This window comes from Eretmochelys imbricata, chromosome 7 (genome assembly GCF_965152235.1).
Source record: "Eretmochelys imbricata isolate rEreImb1 chromosome 7, rEreImb1.hap1, whole genome shotgun sequence".
Classification (NCBI taxonomy): Eukaryota; Metazoa; Chordata; order Testudines; family Cheloniidae; genus Eretmochelys; species Eretmochelys imbricata.
Window position 1 is genome coordinate 94,178,177 of NC_135578.1, and position 21,460 is coordinate 94,199,636.

The 21,460-nt window shown below is 38.1% G+C and overlaps 1 protein-coding gene across 5 annotated transcripts in view; it reads left to right on the plus strand.

Annotated features, from left to right (window-relative positions):
- The window catches only part of IDE (insulin degrading enzyme), a 109,179-nt gene that overhangs the window by 56,266 nt on the left and 31,453 nt on the right, over positions 1 to 21,460 (plus strand). For 4 of the 5 annotated variants that reach the window (XM_077822592.1, XM_077822591.1, XM_077822590.1 and 1 more), the window contains exons 12-16: positions 1,830 to 1,932; positions 3,367 to 3,489; positions 6,540 to 6,622; positions 13,716 to 13,860; positions 19,281 to 19,391. In XM_077822592.1, coding sequence (XP_077678718.1) covers positions 1,830 to 1,932; positions 3,367 to 3,489; positions 6,540 to 6,622; positions 13,716 to 13,860; positions 19,281 to 19,391 — 565 coding nt within the window. Of the gene's footprint in view, positions 1 to 1,829; positions 1,933 to 3,366; positions 3,490 to 6,539; positions 6,623 to 13,715; positions 13,861 to 14,426; positions 14,572 to 19,280; positions 19,392 to 21,460 lie in introns of all 5 variants that reach the window. The other variant, XM_077822589.1, reaches the window with a different exon arrangement.

Here is a 21,460-nt window from a genome sequence, read left to right on the forward strand (position 1 = left end):
GGATAAGGAATTGGTTAACAGGGAGACTACAGCAGGTCCCACTGAAAGGTGAACTGTCAGGCTTGAGGGAGGTTACCAGTGGAGTTCCTCAGGGATCAGTTTTGGGACCAATCTTATTTAATCTTTTTATTACTGACCTCGGCACAGAAAATGGGAGTGTGCTAATAAAGTTTGCGGATGATACAAAGCTGGGAGGTATTGTCAATTTAGAGAGAGACCGGGATATTATACAGGAAGATTTGGATGACCTTGTAAACTGGACTAATAGTAATAGGATGAAATTTAATAGTGAGAAGTGTAAGGTTATGCATTTAGGGATTAATAACAAAAATTTTAGTTATAAGCTGGGGACACATCAATTAGAAGTAACGGAGGAGGAGAAGGACCTTGGAGTATTGGTTGATCATAGGATGACTATGAGCCGCCAATGGGATCTGGCCATGAAAAAAGCTAATGCGGTCTTGGGATGCATCAGGAGAGGTATTTCGAGTAGAGATAAGGAGGTTTTAGTACCGTTATTCAAGGCACTGGTGAGACTTCATCTGGAATATTGTGTGCAGTTCTGGTCTTCCATGTTTAAGAAGGATGAATTCAAACGGGAACAGGTACAGAGAAGGGCTACTAGGATGATCCGAGGAATGGAAAACCTGTCTTATGAAAGGAGACTCAAGGAGCTTGGCTTGTTTAACCTAACCAAAAGAAGGTTGAGGGGAGATATGATTGCTATCTATAAATATATCAGAGAGATAAATAGCGGAGAGGGAGAGGAATTATTTAAGCTCAGTACCAATGTGGACAAAAGAACAAATGGATATAAACTGGTCATTGGGAAGTTTAGACTTGAAATTAGATGAAGGTTTCTAACAATCAGAGGAGTGAAGTTTTGGAATAGCCTTCCAAGGGAAGCAGTAGGGGCAAAAGACCTATCTGGCTTTAAGATTAGACTGGATAAGTTTATGGAGGAGATGATATGATGGGATAATATGATTTTGGCAATTAATTGATCTTTAAATATTCATGGTAAATAGGCCCAATGGCCTGTGATGGGATGTTAGATGGGGTGGAATCTGAGTTACTACAGAAAATTCTTTCCTGGGTATCTGGCTGGTGAATCTTGCTCACATACTCAAGGTTCAGCTGATGGCCACATTTGGGGTCAGGAAGGAATTTTCCTCCAGGGCAGATTGGAAGAGGCCCTAGAGGTTTTTCACCTTCCTCTGTAGCATGGGGCACGGGTCACTTGCTGGAGGATTCTCTGCTCCTTGAAGTCTTTAAACCACAATTTGAGGACTTCAATAGCTCAGACATAGGTGAGAAGTTTTTCACAGGAGTGGGTGGGTGAGATTCTGTGGCCTGCATTGTGCAGGAGGTCGGACTAGATGATCATAATGGTCCCTTCTGACCTTAAAACGATGATTCATAGATATTAAAACTGCTCAATACAAATCGTAAATCAAGGATGGAGAATCCAAGAAATCAGAAATTGCATGCAAGTTTGCACACAACCCCAACCTGTAGAGCATCATTTACTGTGAAGAATAAAATTATTGTGGCTGAACAAGTACAAATCGAAAGTTATGATTAAGGGCTTATGATTGTGTGTTAAATGTGGATACTGCATACTGTTGGCCTAAATATTCCTGCAGTTACATTTGGAGATGGTATTCTTCAGTTACAGGCACTATGCATCTTAAACAGCTTCTAAATTCCATGCTGGAGATGGCTGCATTTTAGTGGCGAATGAAATGATCTCTCATGTTACTTTGTATATTTGTTGGTAAAGTACTTTGGTACCTAAGTGTGTTTGATTTTTGTCTGTGTATTTTTAGGGTTGCAATAGTTTCTAAATCTTTTGAAGGAAAAACTGATCGAACGGAAGAATGGTATGGAACACATTACAAGCAAGAAGCAATTTCTGATGAAGTCATCAAGGCATGTTAAAACAATTACTAGATTTCCATTTCTGAAATAAAATTTTTGCATGTAGATGTAATTTCCCTATTTGTGGAAAGGAGAATTTGCACTTACAACTGCTATTAGCAATGATATTTCAGTCTGTTCTGCAGCAGTGGAGATTAGACCCTCATTTAAAAGTGTTTCAAGACTTTTCATTGCATGCTACAAAATAGTACGGTGAGGTACTTTAAGATAGCTATACATCAAATCCATTGAAATCAATGGGTCTTTGCAGATTTTCTTCGTAAGACCTCCATAATATGCAATACTTACGTAAAAAATAAGTTACAAAAAACTTGTGGCTTATTCATCTGATTCTGGACCCTTGAAGTCAATGGTAAAACTCCTACTGACTTTTGACTGGCTCTCTGTATGAATTTTTGTCTGAAATCCTAGCCCTATTGAAGACCATAGTAGTTTTGCAATTGACTTCAATAGGACCTGGATTTTTCACCCCTCATTTTTAACAACCTGGTGATTTTAATTATTTTCAATGCCAAAAACTATTGATCAACAACATTTTGTTTGCAAAGATAGTTTTAGTTAGATGAGAGAAGGATTTCTGAACTGGCTATAAACTCATTTTCTTTCTTCTGTAAAAACAGATGATCCAACATAAAATGACAATTTTGTTTTTCCACAAAGGAGTGAATTTTTAAAATTATATAATCACATTTAAGCCAAAAGTAACTTTTTTATGAACTATACTTGTCCTGAAAGAGGAATTTATAATGGAAATACCAACACAGCTTTAACTATGGTTCTAAGGCTGATTCAAAATATGCTTGTTTTTTCAAGTTTATAGAATGAATATATCATGCAAAATTTAGTGGACTTCTGTAAACGAAAACCTCAGGAAAAAGGAGGGAAGTGGGAAACATCCCTCCTCAGATAAAATTATCTACTCACTTAAAAATGAGTTGGCCTTGCAGTATGCCTGAAAGGCATACTCAGGCTCTGTCAGACCACACATCCTAATCTGCTCTTAACAGAAATAGTAGAGAAACTCCTCACCATATTCAACATATTTAATTGAACAAGTAGAACCCAAACTGGAAGAATTTCTGTATATACATTTAATGTGGTACTTTTATTGAGCCAAAAACAAGAGGATGCACAGGGCTGAAATGGTGGAATGGAAAAAGATTCCCCACCCCCATATACCTTTTCTAATTATCTTTTACTTTCCCATTTCCCTCGGTCAGATATATCTTACCTATTTGCTGGCCTTCTCCCACCTCCTTCCCCAGTTCAGACATTTTTCTGCTGGTCTGTCATCTCCCATCTCTCACTAGTGCATATGTATAGGATACTAGCAAAATTATGTTTTCTGTTAGAACTACAGGATTTAAATATATATCCATCTGCTAGTGAGAAATTTAACTAATAACCATACTGTTATTTATCCAGAAATGGCAAAATGCTGACCTAAATGGGAAGTTCAAGCTTCCAATGAAGAATGAGTTTATTCCTACTAACTTTGAAATTTTGCCACTAGAAAAGGATGCACCACAGTACCCTGCTCTTATCAAGGTAAGGATATGTATTACTTACATCAAATGGAAGTTCTGTCAGCCAGCTAGCTTGCTGGAAGGTTAACCATTGTTCCCTGATAAAAGCTTTAAAATAATATAGATTAACCTGTCATATATAGTTTATTCATAAGTACAAAAGTTTGTAAACTGCTTTCTTTAAAACCTCTTAACCGGCAACAAAAAAGCACTAAAATCAGTCAATTTGAGCTAAACTGTGGACTCTGTTTCTTCGGGTTCCCCTGAAAATGGGTCTGCCAATAGCTTGAACCCTTTCTTGGTCCTTTTGAAAGTGTGTGAACCACTGATAGAAATAATATTGAAACTTCTTGATCAGAAGAGTGACTGCCACACAGATTTTTTTTTTTTTGAGCATGTGTTGGTAAGTCAGAAAGTTGGAAAGGTCATTCTGTTGAAGCTGTGCATGAAAAGAGCCTGCGATTGCAAGCAAAGACACCTGTCTGCTCCCTAACTTTCTGGTAGTAGCAAGCAAGGACCCACCCCCCTCGCACTTTCAGCAAAGTTCAACATTTCTGAATACCAGAAAATAATTTCTCAGCTATTCGATCCAAGAAATAGTTTTAATCTTTCAAGAGTGATGAGCTTTGCTTAGTTGGATGTAGGATGAACCTTCTGCAACTCCGTCCTGTTGTTGCTGGATCACAGTATGAACGTAGCTTATCTAGCACACCTGGGAGTTCTCTATGGCAGTGGTTCTCACCAGGGATACATGTGCTTCTGGGGGTAAGTAGAGGTCTTCTAGGGGGTACATCAACTCATCTAGATATTTGCCTAGTTTTACAACAGGCTATATAAAAAGCACTAGTGAAGTCAGTAGAAACTAAAATTTCATACAGACAATGACTTGTTTATACTTCTCTATATACTACTATATGGTAAGTATCACAATGAAATATAAGTAAAATATTTATATTCCAATCAGTTTATTTTATATGGTAAAAATGAGAAAGTGAGCAATTTTTCAGTAACTGTGTGCTGTGAGACTTCTGTATTTTTATATCTGATTTTTGTAAGCAAGTAATTTAAGTGAGCTGTAACTTGGGGGTACGCAAGACAAATCAGACTCCTGAAAGGGGTACAGTAGTCTGGAAAGGTTGAGAGCCACTGCTCCAAGGTCTTCTCAGCCTTGCTTTTCCAGAGATATTGAAAGCATGTACGCTGGCAGGACACCAAATCTAATAGATCTCTTCAGTCTCTAATTTCTCTGACATGCAACCACAGTGGATAATACAGGAAAATAATATTTGTGCATCAATGAGCAGCAGTAAAATATTGTAATCTACATTGATGTCTTTTGAATTTAAAGTTAACATAGGCTTCCAATCAGGAAAGCATATCTATTCAGAACAGCACTTAAACATGTGCTTAAGTTCCAGCTCATTGGGATGTAAGCACATGCGTACATGCTGTCATGAACAGGGATGACTTAAGTCTGAGCTTAAGTGTTTTCCTGAATTGGAGTCGGAGTTGAATAGGGACGTATATCAGGTTCAGTAAACAACACTATATTCTGTTTCAGAAGGCTGTCTTCACAAGAATAAAGGCTAGACACTTTTTTTTAATTAAAGCTTAAATTCTACAAAAACTTGAGAAGCCAGCAGCATATCAAAAGGAACTATTTGGTATGAGCTGTGGTTAGTGCATCACAGCTTTTGAAACTTGATGTGCCTTTTAAGTCTTTGCTTTATTTTTTAAAGCAAAGAAAATCTTGTAAAGCTTCTTGAACTGACACAATGGACACAGTGACTGCCATTTTACTATTCTGTTCCTGCCAGCAGAGAATTTGTGAATTTTGTATAGTAGCAGTAATATTACTAAAATGAGAATTTCTGTTACCATAGAAATAAGTTACACTGCAATGCTGAATTTTTTCATGTAAGTGGGGGGTTGTGTATGGGGAGATGGGGAGTGAAGAACAAGAGTTGCTTTTTACATATAAAAACTATGTGAAAAGTAAATGTACTTTATGTATTAAATTGTATGCACATATAGCATTTGTGGTAGCGGCAAAGATGATTTTCTATGTTTATAAATTAAAGAGCCATGCAACAAAATATATTTGTGTATCTTTGATGGCCCCACTTGCACTCTGCTCACTAGTCCATCTCGTTCTTGGACAACTGGCATTCCAAACCTATGAGCAGCGACAAACAGATGTTTAAAAAATGCCCCATCCCCAAAAATCAGCTTGTCATAACGTTACCTCTTTCACCGTATATGGAAATTTAAAAAAAAAAAAAAAAGGTGGGGAGAGAAATGATAGCTAGGGTTAAAATATGAAGATTGCCTGTTTTGTGTCATTTTGTTTGCAGTTCTTTTGGATTTTTTTTCCTCCACTGAGAATTTTAAAATAAAACTTTAGAGGACTGTCTTTGTTTAATCACTGTATTTTCCTATTTATAAATGGATGGATATTTTTGTTTTCAGGATTGTTATAACACAGTGTAATATACATTCATAAATTTTATTTAAAGACTGTTGATTAAGAAATAATATACTGAGCCTGAAGTATGGGGGTGAGATTGTCTGCAGCCCCCGTGCTGAGGGTGGAGAGAACGGGATAGCTATGGTGACTTTGTCGTCTTTGTGTCCTCCTGATCCTCAGCTGCTCTCTGGAGTGAGTTACAGCAGCCTCCCTAGGCTGACCTATTAGCCACATACTACCCATAATCTCCACAGTTTTGCATGATTCAGCCCTGCCCTGGCACATCCCTATCCTAGAGCTTGCAGTTTCTCATATGGCAGCTTTCTGGCTGTCTTCCACAGTTCCTGCTCCAGGGGAATTCTCCCCGAGCTGGGCATGGATTTTTTAGGGCTCCTTTACACCACTCTGGCCCTTTTATCTGGTGTAAACAAGCCACAGTGAGGTGAGAATCTCACTCCAAAGGTGGATGGTTGTGTACACCAGTCATGTATATGTGTATTTAAGGAAAAAATGTAAACTAAGTGTAGAAGTGATAAAATGCAGTTTGTAAAACAGCATAATATAAAATCTTATGTTAAAAACGTGTTTTTTTTTTCTTGACACAGGACACTGCTATGAGCAAACTATGGTTCAAGCAAGATGATAAATTCTTCTTGCCAAAAGCTTGTCTCAACTTTGAGTTTTTCAGGTATGCAGTATATTAAGTATATCACACTAATTGAACTCCCAAAAGTTTCTTACCGTTTACAGGAAATCTGCATTTAAGTTGCAAACACTCTTCAAAATGATCTAGGTTACTGGTTTATTCTGATTTGGTAATATTAGACAATAAAACACATCAGGAAACTTCATATTATGCAATAATTGAAGAAAGAAGCAGTTGGGGATGTTCAGATAAATATTTATGAGAAGCTGGTAATAACATTAAATATTTAATCCAGTCTCAAAACAACATATCTTAATCCCTTATTTACTATATCTGAAACACATCTGACAACAGCTACTACTTATTCAATTTGCTGTTTCAAAGATGTTCTATTTTAAATTATGAAGGTAATGCTTTACATATTAAATATGCTGATGTGGTTTTATACACTTTTTTATATAACCACAAATCAGAGGTGTTTTTTTTAGTTTCTGTAATGCATATATATATAAGATTTAAATATTATTCAAAGTTTTATTTTTATGACTTATCAAATCACTTTTTGAGTTTGGGGGAAACATCTTTGATATCAACAGGTATGGGGATCTCAGATGAAGATATATGACATCACATTGGCAGTATAAACAGTAAAGTTAAATCAGGTCTTGTATTTTCTCCATGGGGAATTGTACCATTTAAAAAAATTGGCCAAGGCAAGATATTTACTTCCAGTTGGAATTCTCTGATAATAGTTCTGGGAATGAGGAAACCTGTCGATCTTCTTAGTGCTGTGGATCTTTCTTTTGGAACAGTCATTTTCAGCTCTTGGTTTTGAAGCGGTATTGACTGTTGAATGTCATGTGACATTGATTCCCATGCTGGGGCCAGAGAGCGTCTAAATTATTTCACAAAAAGAAAAGGAGTACGTGTGACACGTTCGAGACTAACAAATATATTTTGTTAGTCTCTAAGGTGTCATACGTACTCCTTTCCTTTTTGTGGATACAAACTGACACGGCTGCTACTCTGAAACCTAAATTATTTCAGAACCTTTCTTTGTTTTTCTTGATGGATCAAAGATTAGAGTATGAGATGTTATGGTCGCTCATGGGTGCACTGAATGTTTGTCTTGAATCTCCATTAGGAGTGTGGTGTAGGCAGACCTTTTGGAGGTTCTTCAGTATCCTAACAAACATCCAGCATAAAAAAATTGTCCTCCATATAATATAATCAAATCAATAGATCATCACATAGAGCAATTCTAAGGAAATAGTCTGTTGCACACACAACAGTGAAAGACAGTAAGAGGTCATGCTCCTGTCATCAGAAAATAGCAAATAATATGTATAGAGGGCCTTGTGATAATTACCTTCCAAGTTCAGGCATATTGTATAAGCGCATGGGAGTGAAGGTTGAAAAAACTGTAGTACTTGCCTGTAACTCTTACCTTCTGAAGATACTTTGAATGTCAACAGTTATCAACCCACCCTGTCTGAGGAAACTTACTTCCTTTTCTAAATATTTAGGTGCAATAGATTACCAGTCTGTATCATACTTGGCTGTCTGACAAGGTCAGGTTTCACTTACTACAAAGTTCTAAGCCATTAGAATGCTTGCTAGTATGGGGGCCACTAGCCTGGCCAGACACTGCTTTTCTCTCCCCTTCCCTTTTGAAGCTACAGGATAAACACTGAAAGTAAAAAACAGAGCAAACTAATTCATATGTATGTCTAAGAAAATGGTGGGAGGATAAAATGGTAATCTTCTTATAAAAACAAGAATTAAAGGTAAGTAACTTTCCTCCTCCTCTTTCTCCATTTCTACCTGCTGAAATAGATTCTCACTGCAATATGCACATCCAAAACGGGGCACTTTGGGATGCACAGAGGCAGGTTTTATCTTCTACAGGTTTATGAAAGGCCGCGAAATAGCTTCCAAATGAACTGTGAGAGATGCCATTTGCAACCCAGTGTATGACAAATGAAAAAAGTAATAAAACAGTTCTAATGTAGAGCAAGTGAAGGGATTCACTTGGACATATTCACAACAAACTGTGAACCTTTTGCCAATTGAATTCATAGACTCTCCTGGTGTGTTCTTTCTGAACAACTAGAAGTACTTGAAATACTCTATTTAAAATGCTAGAATGATCCACCATCCTCCTTGAGGAGAAGTGATCAGAGGCGAGGAGCCAGAGATGGGATCAAGAGGGTGTCCTGATTTTATATGATCAATTCTGAGGAGACGTGGCTTGGTGAGATTGACAACCATCATCTCCAACAGAAGTGGAAACCAGTTTTGTCTCTGTTAATATTTGACAGTGAACATTTGTGTCTCTTGAGCTTGGCCAGTACTGCTGTCACAAGAAGTAATATGGGACATAATCTTTCTCCATGGGAAGATGAAAGCATCCATGGGTTTTCCGGTCTTTGTTCTTTCTCTTGAGCAGAATACTGACATTTTTATGATCAGAGGTGTGGTGAAGAGGCTTACCTCAGAAGTCTGCTTTCCTTGCAAAAGATTTGAGCCACCATGACCTGTTCCAGAATGAGTTTACTTTGAATCAGTGCAGTTCAGTGGAACCTATTGAAAAATACAATCTCTCTCATTACATCAGAGGGGTATACCCCAAAAAAGTTGTCTGGAGTATAGCCTTTGATCCTTTAGGATGATTTCTACTGCCTGCAGCTCTGAGCAGCCAGGATCCCTGGAGTCCTTTCTGTCTGAATGATGCTAACAGCACCTGTTGTGTTGATGAAATTAAAACTAAGAAAATGAGGATAGTCAATCATTGCTTCTCATCCCCAAAATTTTCGGCATGGATCAAGGATATGGAACTCTATGAAGCTTCTATGGATGGGAGATTCTGGAAACCCTGGGGCGCAGGCATCATGTGAAATTTGTATTAAAGGCTTCTGTATACGGGCCTTGTCAGATACTCCATAGGCTGTTAAATAGCCTTGGGTGTTGTCTAGACTATGATTCAGGAATTTTGACAATCTGTCATTTTTTAAAAAGAGAAGTAAAATAATGGTTTAATAAGGAAGTTTTCCAACCTTTTGTTTAAGGTGGTTGTAGAGTCATCCACAGTGGCAGGGAAACCAGGAGGCCTACATTTTAGATTTCCCAAGGTTTAGGCAGATGGCTATTAAAATTCGGTGCTGCTCCCCTCCCCCCCCATGGGCGTAGTCTGCATTCCTATTTTGGAATTTTGTTTATTTGGAAACTTATTGGCACGCATCACTGAGCAACAGAGTGCTTTACATTTATAAAAATAATAAATTGTAAAATAGCCAAATGCATCACTGGCCTTGAAGCTAAAATGGTAGCAACTGTCTGCTTCATTTGACTGGAGGAAGGGGTTTGAGGAGGAAACTAGGCTGGGACTGTCAAAGAAGCTTAAGGGCATTAAGTGACTACTTCCTGTTGACTTTCAGCAGAAGTTGAGTGTCTGACTCAATTAGGCTTCTTTGAAAATCCCAGTGCTGATCCTCAGACCTCTTATTAAACTCAGCCCAAAAGCTTTCAAAGGCCTGAACAGATAAGTCTTATACTGGTGGCCTAATGTGTGGTAAAGCTTAGCACTGGCAGACCACTGGAGAGAGCAGGTTCAAAAGGCCTGGGTCCTTCACTGAGAATTCAGTGCCATCAATGGAAAGACAGAAGCAGGAAGGGGAGTTCTCTTTGATCTCACAACATTTACACTTTGTATATCATTGCCAGCACCTTGAATTTCATGTACAGAGTACTGGTGTTTGTGTTTAGTGGGCCTTGCCTCACTCTGTTGTGCACTGGCTGAAGTTTCTGGGTATTTTTGTAAGCATAGGCCTTAATAATGTGTTTTTAAAATAATCCAGTCTGCAGGTTATAAAAGTGTGAATCTCTGTGGCTAGGTCAGCGTCACAAAGGAACTGTTAAGTTTTCCAGGCTAACCATACATGGAAATAAGGCATTGTTTGCAAAAGTTGTCACTTGAGGAGCAGCAGTGGCTTCAATAGGAACCCCTAGATTGTGAAATGTACTGGCAAAGATTGGACATATACCCCCAAAAGAAGGTGTATACCCCACTTTTGCCATTTCCCAAAGCCACTTCTTTCTGTCTACCAGCATCCTTTCTAATTTATCTGGATTGAGCATAAACCACTTTTCTCCCATCTACTTCCCTCTCTATCAAGTACTAGAAAAGAAACAGTTATACCTTGGTTTGACCCCCCCCACCCCAAATTAAAAAAAAAAAATGTAGCTCTCTGTGGCATAATGTATCTATGAAAGTACAGGTCAGAATGGCTCACTACTGCCCCTAGCAGTTAACCTGTCTGTCCAATATGTATTGTGACAAAGTTCCTCCTCTGCCTTGGTGGATCATGCGCTTAATGGCGGATTTGCTTGCCTCAGAGATTCCCGGCAGCCCTCAGTTTTGGCCACTTTTGCTAATGGCTCAAACCTACCGTCCATTCAGCTAACCTCATCACTGGCCAGCATGGGGGAAACAGAGAACAATCCCTGCAGTTTCTATGTCCCACCTAGTGGGTCGGGAACAGGCCAGATCCCTTTCCAATTTAGACCTTTCCTTCTGGTGTTTCTCACAGACCAGGTCAACTCCTCCTGTATCCGATCAGGAGTTGGGGCGATGTGGGGAACCCGGGCCCACCCTCTACACCGGGTTCCAGCCCAGGGCCATGTGGATAGTAGCTGTCTACAATGTTCCCTGTATCAGCTGCGTGACAGCCACAACTCCCTGGGCTACTTCCCCATGGCCTTCCTCCAGCACCTTCTTTATCCTCACTGCAGAATCTTCCTCCTGAAGCCTGATCACGCTTGAACTCTTCAGTCCTCCTGCAGCATGCCTCTCACTCCCTGCTCCTTGCGTACCCCCCTACTAACTGATGGGAGGTTCTTTTTAAACCAGGTGTCCTGATTAGCCTGCCTGCCATAATTGATTCTCAAAAGTTCTTAATTGGCTCCAGGTGTCTTGATTAGCTTACCTGTCTTAATTGGTTCTAGCAGGTTCCTGATTGCTCTAGGGCAGCCCCTGCTCTGGTCACTCAGGGAACAGAAAACTATTCATCCAGTGGCCATTATATTTGCCTTCTACCAGACTCCTGTACCCCACTGGTCTGGGACTGTCACAGTATGTATAAGAGGTTGGGGTCCTGCTTAATACACAAGAGAAGAACAACAAATATTCATTGCCACATTTTGGGATCTAAGAGGAGAAACAAACCTTATAAGAAGAGCCTTTCCATCTCTGCCAATAAGGCTCCATAGGCAAGTAAGAAGCCTTGTGGTTAATGCTATTGAATGACTGCTGATAGAGCTTAAAAATCAGCAAGGACACTATCTGTGTCACTGCTAGGAGGAAGTCAACAACCATGCACAAAAATATTGGATTGGTACTAAACTCATGTCTGAAACCAGGCTGGTAAGAGCAGGACGTCATCCGTGAGATCAAGATGTGACTGAGTTGCTCCAGCAACACTTTCTCAACAATCTTGTTTAAAAATGCTAGATTAGAAATTAGCACTAGCTGGTGAGGTTGGTAGCCTCTAAAAAAAGCCTCTTAAGCAATGCCCTTACTATCACCATCTTAAGGATGGCTTACATTCTGTTTTCACAAAGTGAATTAACAGTCCTAGTTCCAAAAGTCCCTGTTGGTCTTCACCAGCCAGATGAATAGCAAGAGTTATAGTTGCTATAGATACTGAAAATAGCCCATAATAACAAGTCGTGGTTCTGGTGTCACACCTGAGAAGAATTCAGTCCTTTTGGGGGGTAACGTATGCTTCTAAATGGTTGGCTGGTATATTACCTTGATTTCAGTATTTTATCCTGAGAGATGCATAAGTGGACATATTCAAATTAATCAGTTGTTGGGATGTTCCTTATATAGATAGAGGGAAATGCAAATAACAGCCCCATCCTACCTTGACTCATTCTATGCTCATGGTAAGTATTCAGAAAAGGGCCAGCCAAAACAGAGTCTGTAGCGTTGTAGTGGGTTGGCAACTTTCACTGAGTTGGAAATCAGACTCTGAAAGGCCACTCAATTTCTGTAACAGAAAATATCCTTTTAGATCCTCTTATCATCCCATTCCCTAACTTTAGGGGGTTGGGAGAGAGACAGAGATCCAGGTTTTGCCAAAAAAATTTAGGAACTTTATTTTAAAAAACATTTGCAGTTCATCTTTAAGCTTTGCCACAAATGTTTGTTGGAAATGGGACTTTTCTTCATGTATATGGTGAACACTAATATGTATTTGGTAATCAATACTTTAACAAGGAATTACTGTATTTCATGTACTGCTTATTATGTCTGTGACATTTTTATTATAAATTTATGTACATACACATGCATATAATGCTAGTAAAATAAATACCTGACCAAAGTAGGAATACATTATTACCAGTATTGACTTAGCTTGTGGCACTCTAATAAATACCAATATTTAACAGATCTCAATATTGTTGAAACATGGCTTGAGTCTTTGAGTTGCCTTTCTCTTTTAAGAGATGTATGTAGCTACTGTATAAGGTTAGATAGTACTAACATAACACGAACTTGTACAGTTGTTTTCATTAAAAAGACACCGTTTATCTCATACAGTTACTATACCATGGAATGGGAGATGCTGCAGTTATTTCCTGCTCTGAGTATAGGAAATCCTGCAGTGCCTTGCATACAATGGTTTGGTAACTGTTCATGTTTATAAATAGCAACTATTGTATTTTCTGATAGCATGAAAGCATTAATCTGCTTAACATTTAGAAATTGGATTAATCTTAATTATTTATGTTTAATACTTAAGGTTCATTTAACTTAATTATGCACTTGATGAGCTCTGACTTCAGAAGCAGAGTTAATATTGCATGGCATGATTTACCAGTTTAAAAAGAACATGAATTTAAATTAAAGTCCTGATTTTATATTTATAGTGAGGCAACACTGAAACCATAAGAAAAATCAACTGTTATTTTTGCTTATCTGTGTGTTTTATTTTGAAATAGTAATGCTTCAGAAGGGGACCCAACAGCATAGTATTTAAATATTAAATTTTTTTTGAGCTCAAATTTAAATGGCCAAAAAGAACTGGGAAATAATTAAACTGGATATTTTACTTTCAACGTTTTCTTCCAGCCCATTTGCTTACGTGGATCCCTTGCATTGTAACATGGCCTATTTGTACCTTGAACTACTCAAAGACTCCCTCAACGAGTATGCATATGCAGCAGAACTAGCTGGCTTGAACTATGACCTCCAAAATACCATCTATGGGATGTATGTAAGTACCCAAATCAAGGAAAATCTGAGAGCCTTAAATCTACTTCCACTCATCAAGATTTTTATATTGATTTGATGGAAGCATTCTTATTTAAAAAGTGGCTTTTTTTCCATTGATGGTCTATGGTGTTTTTTTTTAACTCCTTTTTAAATCTTGATAGCTAATCATACTTTCTCATAATTTGAATGTTAAGTTGAATCTTGTTCTAAGTCTTCAACAATATTTCCATTTATACTCAGCAAATTTACTCCTTTCTTTTACACCATTCATCAGATTAGCTAGCTGTAAGATTTGCTCCTCTTCCAAAAAAGAAAAAAAGTCATTCTGTTCCTAATTCTGAGTTTCGATTTAGTTTCATTCTATGTCAGATAGCTATTGTAAGACTTTCTGACAAAGAAAAAAAAATCTTCACATTGCTGCTAAATAAGTGGTTCACTTCAACTTTCTTTTCTAAGAGATACTAATAATGAGGCTGCATATACATACTCTTCAGTCATGTTTCTTCATCCATTACTGTGTCATTGCTTGAGGTATCAAAGCATTTCTTTTGTTTTTCTTTTTGTTAGTCGCTACATTTATGCTGATCCTCTCCATTGCAACATGACATACCTGTTTATCAGGTTATTGAAGGATGATTTAAAAGAGTATACATATGCAGCACGCCTCTCAGGTTTGATCTATGGCATTGCATCAGGAATGAATGCAATTCTTGTAAGTAAGAAAAAAACACAGGAAGAAGTGAAGACAGCTTGAGAGTTAAGTTGAGCTTGGGGAAAACATTGACTTCTGCATTTCTAAACAAGATGGTTAATGATTTTTCCTTGCATCTATCTCATGACTGGGAAAAAAAGTTTAATCATCAGTGAATGATTTGGTTAATTAGTGAATGTGTGCACGCCGCAACTGTGTGCGTTCTAATTCACATTTTTTACCTGCTTACACAGTAACCTTGGAAGTGTGATGGTGTGTTTGTATATAAAATGGATTAATTCTGAACTTTCAAAATAAAAAGCATTTTGTGTTGTATGAATATTAACCCTGTAGATTTCCTATATACTTAGTTCCTCTAATTCTTCAGCAGTGAGTTATGAATCCATTTGTGCATGTTTGTATCAGACTAATACATCTTTGTGAATTTCCTTTGGAGTTGATTTTTGTCAACTATTTTAAAATCCAAAACTATGGCAATTTTTGTTTAATAAATATTGATCTTACGATGTATTGTTACTTCTTTAGGCTTTCCTAAGATATTTCTAATAAGTTATCAAAACCTAGCTTGCAATTGTGTTAAAGGCCTTTTATTATCAATCTTTATGTAACACACCAACACCATCACATTCCTACAGAACACAGCGCTACTTCAAAGAAGAGCTAAGTGGAGAGAGTGTGCTATATATTGCCTTTGAATTTTCTGTGCTCAAAAGCTTGCAACATCTTTGTCGTAGGGACTTTTTTTAACTCCACAAAATCCTGTTTCCAGTGGTTCCGCGTAATTGGCTGAAAACGTATACATATTTTTATTCTGAAAGCTTGCTGACATTTTCAAGTTCAGTGGTCAGAGTTAATTCTAAACGAAATTATGCTCATTTACTGTCAGATTTTTAGTCTTTTATTAGCAGCTAAATTAGTTCATATTTTGGAAACTTAATTTTAAAATTATGTGAAGATTTCAGTTTCATGCTGTAAAGTGATATTACTCTGAGTTGGTATCTGGAACCCTTAGTCTATATATCAATATATTTTTTTACAGTGTAGAAGATCATCTGTGATAGGTATTCTGCAATTCTGTCGTACATGCTGTACATTAAGATGTCAACACTATAAAAGCATGCCTAAAGAAAGAAGAATGTTCTACTAAAACTCTAGTGTTACATATGATATATGTACATTTCTAAAACACACATTATTGTAGTATCTGAGTGCTCAAATTGTTTATGATCAACTCAAGCATATTATTTTATTATGACTATATATATATATATATATATATATATATATCAACCTTTGTCATAAAATGCATTTTTGATATCTACTTCAAAATCATATGGTAGATTATTCAATGTTTTAATAGTAGTGGAGAAAAAATCCTTTCTACTATAGAGGATGAAATCTTCTATCTGGAGCTTCCAATCATAACTACAGTGTTTTATTCCTTCCCTGGAAAGATTGTCATTGCGTCCTGGAAGATTCATAGGAGGCACAAATGAGAGATAAGGGAATATAGAGGCAAAAACTAATGGACCTCTTAGATGTCTGTATATTAATGCAAGAAGTATGGAGAACAGGAAGAACTAGAAATATTAGTGAATAATCACAGTTATAACATAATTGGCATCACAGAAACTTGGTGGGATAATTCACATGACTGGAATATAGGTATAGAAGGATACAGCTTGTTCAGGAGGGACAGGCAGGGTGAAAAGAGAGAAGATATTGTCTTGTATATCAACGATATATACACTTGCACTGAGATTGAGATAAAAGTGGGAGGCAGACCTGTTGAAAGTCTCTGAGTAAAGATAAAAGGGGTAAAAAACAAGAGTGATGTCATAGTAGGGGCCTACAATTGACCACTTAACCAGGAAAAAGAGGTAGATGAATTTTTTTAAAACTTTTTTATTACAGAAGTTAGAGAAAGCAACTAAGGGAGAGGCTATTTTAGATTTGATTTTGATAGGGAGGAACTGGTTGAGAATTTGAAGGTGAAAGGCAGTTGAGTGAAAGTGATCATGAAATGATGGAGTTCATGGTAGGAAAGAAGAAAGCGCAATACAGACGATGGACTTCAAGAAGGCAGACTTTTGCAACCCAGAGACTTGGTAGGTAAGATCCCATGGGAAGCAAATCTAAGGGGCAAAAAGAGTTAAGGAGAGTTGGCATTTTTTAAAGAGACACTGTTAAGGGCACAAGAGCAAATTATTCCAATGACTAGGAAAGATAGGAAGTATGATAAGAGAGCAACCTGGCGTAACCAGAAGATCTTCAATGACCTGAAACTCAAAAAGAGTCATACCAAAAGTGGAAAATAAGTCAAATTATGAAAGATGAATATTAAAAAATATATATATAAAAACCCATCAGAAGCTTGTAGGGACAACATTAGAAACAAAACAAGATTTAACTAGCTATTCGACATAAAGGGTAACAAAAAGCATTTTACAAATACATTAGAAGCAAGACGAAGACCAAGGACAGGGTTGTCCCCTTACTTAATGAAGGTGGAAAGGCAATAAGAGAAAACACAGTGAAGGCTGAAGTGTTAAATGCCTTTTTTTTTTTTTTTTTTCCCAATTTTCACAAAAAAGGTTAGCAGTGATTGGATGAATAACATCACAGTAGGCTCTGAGTCTAAAATAGGAAAGGAAAAAAATATTAAGAATCATTTAGACAATTTAGATGTCTTTAAGTTGGCAGGATCTGGCTAAATACATCCTAGAACACGTAAAGAAATGACCAAAGATCTCTGAGCCATTAGTGATTATCTTTCAGAATTTGTGGCGGATGGGAGAGATTCAGAGGACTGGAAAACGGCAAATATAGTACTTATCTATAAAAAGGGGAATAAGGATAACCCAGGGAATTATAGACCAGTCAGCTTAACTTCAGTACCCAGACGCATAATGGGGCAAATAAACAATCAGTTTGTAAGCACCTAGAAAATAATAAAGTGATCAGTAATAGTCAACGTGGATTTGTCATCAAATCATGTTAAACCAACATAATATCCTTCTTTGACAGGGTAACAAGCCTTGTGGATGGGGGGGAAGCAGGAGATGTGATATATCTTGACTTTAGTAAGACTTTTGATACTGTCTCCCATGCCCTTGCAGCAAGAGAGATTTAGGTTAGACATTTGGAAAAACTGTTTCACCATAAGGTGGTTAAGGACTGGAACAAATTACCTAGGGCAGTGTTTTTCAAAGTTCAGGTACTGGGTCGCGGCATGTAAGGCACTGGGTCGCCGAGCTTAGCACCCAGGGATCCTTGTCACTCTGGTCAGCACCGCCGACCTGGACGTTAAAAGTCCCGTCAGCGGTGCTGCCCAGCTAAGGCAGGCTAGTGCCTACCTGTTCAGACACTGCACTGCGCCCTGGAAGCGGCCAGCAGTGGGTCCCACTTCTAGGCAGGGGGGCCACAGGGCTCCATGTGCTGCCCCTGCCCCGAGCATTAGCTCTGCACTCTGCTGGGGAGGGTAGGGGGTGCCTGCGGGTGAGAGCAGCGTGGAGCCCCAGCCCAGAGCCCACTTACCGAACCCTCACCCCCATCCCCACCCCACAGCCCTCACCCCTGTATCCCAACCCTCTGCTCCAGCCCTGAGCCCCTCCCACACCCTGAGTCCCTCATCCCGAGCTCCATTGGGTCATGGGTATCAACAATTTTCTTCAGCTGGGTTCCCAGAAAAAAAAGTTTGAAAACCACTGACCTAGGGAGTTTGTGGAATCTTTATCCTTGGAGATATTTAAGAATGGGTTAGACAAACACCAGTCAGGGATGGTCTAGAAAATACTTAGTCCTGCCTCAGTTCAGGGAACTAGACTAGATGACCCATCAAGGTTCCTTCCAGTTGTATATTTCTATGATTCTGTGATCATAATGTGTGTCCCCCACTTTGGTTCCTGCAAACAGGACTTAGATCTTGTATTTTTCTTTGTTTGGAACCTTTTCTCATCAGATTCTTCATAGCATGAAATAATTATGTAGCCGTTCTTTGTATTTTATAGATACTCATTTTGTAATTTAGGTGATTAATACCATGTGCATATTACCCCATATGCAGCCTTATCAAGACTTTGTGTAGAGGTACCCATATCTCATAACATTTGAGACTAACACCCTGGGTTTTGTAAGCTAGCATCATACTGAATTTTATGACTGCAGGTGTCCACACTGACCCATGTCTCCTGATATTATGTACTACCATCCCAGTAAAATATATTTATGGGTCATGAGGGAAATTTAAATATAGAGTTGAAAATAGGTTTCTGGGCTAACATTTTAGGAGAGTAGGAAGCTAGTTTTTATTACTATAATGAGAAGTCCATAGTGGAAAAACATTTTTGAGTACTTCAAACACAGTTTACTGACTAGAGCCCGTACTAATAAACAGTTAGTCTATACTCCTACACATTGCTGCTTTATTAAGCTACAGTGAATTTATATTTGTCCTTTGCATGTAAAACCACCAAGACATACAGTATTGTCGTCTTCAATATTACACCAGCTTGTGAGAAAAATTGATTTTAAATTAAAATTAATCAAATATCTGTGGGGTTTTTTTTTGTTTTTTTTTTTGTTGTTTTTTCTTTCTAATTGTGATGTCTGAGTTTTAGGCCATTATAAACATGTACAGTTTTTTTTTTTTTTTAGAAATTGCTCTTTGACTTTTCAAGTTTAAAGGAACTTATGCACTCTTTCCATAGCTTTCTGTAAAAGGTTATAATGACAAGCAGCATATCTTGTTAAAGAAGATCATTGAAAAAATGACCACCTTTGAGATTGATGAGAAAAGATTTGAAATTATCAAGGAAGCGGTAAGCTCTATGGAAATATAATGTGATTGGGATAATTTAAAACAGAATACATTGACTATGAGTGAAATGTGAACACTTTAATGGCAGTTGAGAGCTAAATCTGCCCAAAAGTATAGGGTGAAATCCTAGCCCACTGAAGTTGATGGGAGTTTTGCTGTTGGCTTCAGTTTGGTCAGAAGTTCACCCACAGTATTTAAATGACAGTTGTACATCTTCAAAAGTATTGGCCGTACAGTCTTTATTCAGGCAAAATGTGTGGTAAACTTTTTCTAACTGTTGGATTATGCCTTTCATTTATAAAAGGAGTAGAACAGTGCCTCTCAAACTTTTCCATATTCCGATCCCATTTACAACAAGAAAAAGATTTAGGATTTCAATCTGATCTAGCCATAAAGAAACATAAATGACCCCTCTGGACCCAGGGGATCATAACCCATTTCATGGTATAGGATATGCAGTACATGGATATGCAGAATTCCGGAAGTGAAAACTGGCACAAAATTCAGTGATCCATATTTATATACTGCATTTTACAAATTTTTTTTAAACTTTTGAAATAGGTTACAACTTCTGTTACTTCTGTTAGTCCAATCTAGAAATGTAATTATTTACACTGGAGTTGCATACATGAGAAGAGAGCATTATATCATGTAACAGGAAACTTTTAATTTTAATATTCAAATAGGTGAATATCAAATATAAGGAAGATTTAGTCCAGTATCGGGGTCTATATATCTGTGGCACGTTGAATCTCATTACTGTGGTAAACTGACACACATGGCAGCATAAAACAGATAAAAATTAAGTTTAAAACTAAGGAAAACCCCAAAGAAATTTCTAAATATTTCTATGTATACATTATCTATAATGCATACTTCTTGGGGATTTTCCTTTATGTATTATGAGATATTTTCTCATTTATGTCTCTAGAACTCAGGGGAGTTTTATCTCAGAATTTGCTTTTCATTATTTTACATATTTTGTGAGTATGTACAATTTTTATTGTCTTTATATCCATGTGTGTAACAACATAAAGGAAAAACCAAAAAAATATCAAAATCTAAAGAGGAAAAGTTGCATTTTCTTCTCCCACAAGCTCATCCATGTTAAGAAAGGGTCAGCTCCTTTTTTCTTATAAAGTAGGTGAAAGTGGGAATGCATTCTTCACCAGCTTTTTCCTCTTTGTCTCAGAAACACAGAAAGAAAGACAAAATGCAAGGGATGTGGTGCCATCAGCCCTCCAAAGCTGATTCCAGTCTACTTCTGGGAACCCCCACCCTTCCCTTATATGAAGGTTAAGGGGCTGGGGAAAGGGGGTTGTCTCTTTGCTGCAGCAGACACTTGGAGCCCTAAGCTTATTCCCCCTTTTCTTTAGGGGATGCCTTCCCCTAAATCCACTTCCAGTTTTACACAGAACTGGACCCCTATGGAATGAGTAGCAGCATACACTTGTTGGCACTTGCTAAATTGTGACATCTTGAACCTTACATCCTGATCTACCCTATCAGGTCCCTGAGCTGCTATGGGGAAGGGAAAAAGAATCTCACACACACATGCACACTCCCCCTTACTGCCAGATTAGCCATGGTGGGGTGTAAGTCATTCCTAATTATAAATGAGGCAATTTGTACAATGCCCATAACTGAGCGAAAAATCCAGTCCTAAACTAATCCTGGGTTAGGAGGGGGCTCAGGCTGGAGGGAGTAGGATTTATATACTCTCTCCAGATGTGCAGGGGGACAGTGGGTTACCTAAGTCCTACTCACCTGCCTGCAGGCTTAGGTGATGCCTGCCACCCCTTCCCAATTCCCAAGGGAGGGACTCTTAAAGGAGACACTTCCCCTTTTTTCCTGTCAGTCCAGACAAAGCCCTCTCACCTTATGGTCATAGGGGTTGCATTTCCCACCTACCCACTGGCCTCTGAAAAACAGCTGACTTTCTCTTGTGAAATGGAGGATATGCTTACCTGTGGCTATATGGACCCAGTAGATCCCACGTTGCCAAGACTGTTAGCTTGTTCTTTCCATTCTTTCTGTTCGAGGAGATGACTGTGTTTGTTTTGCCTGGAT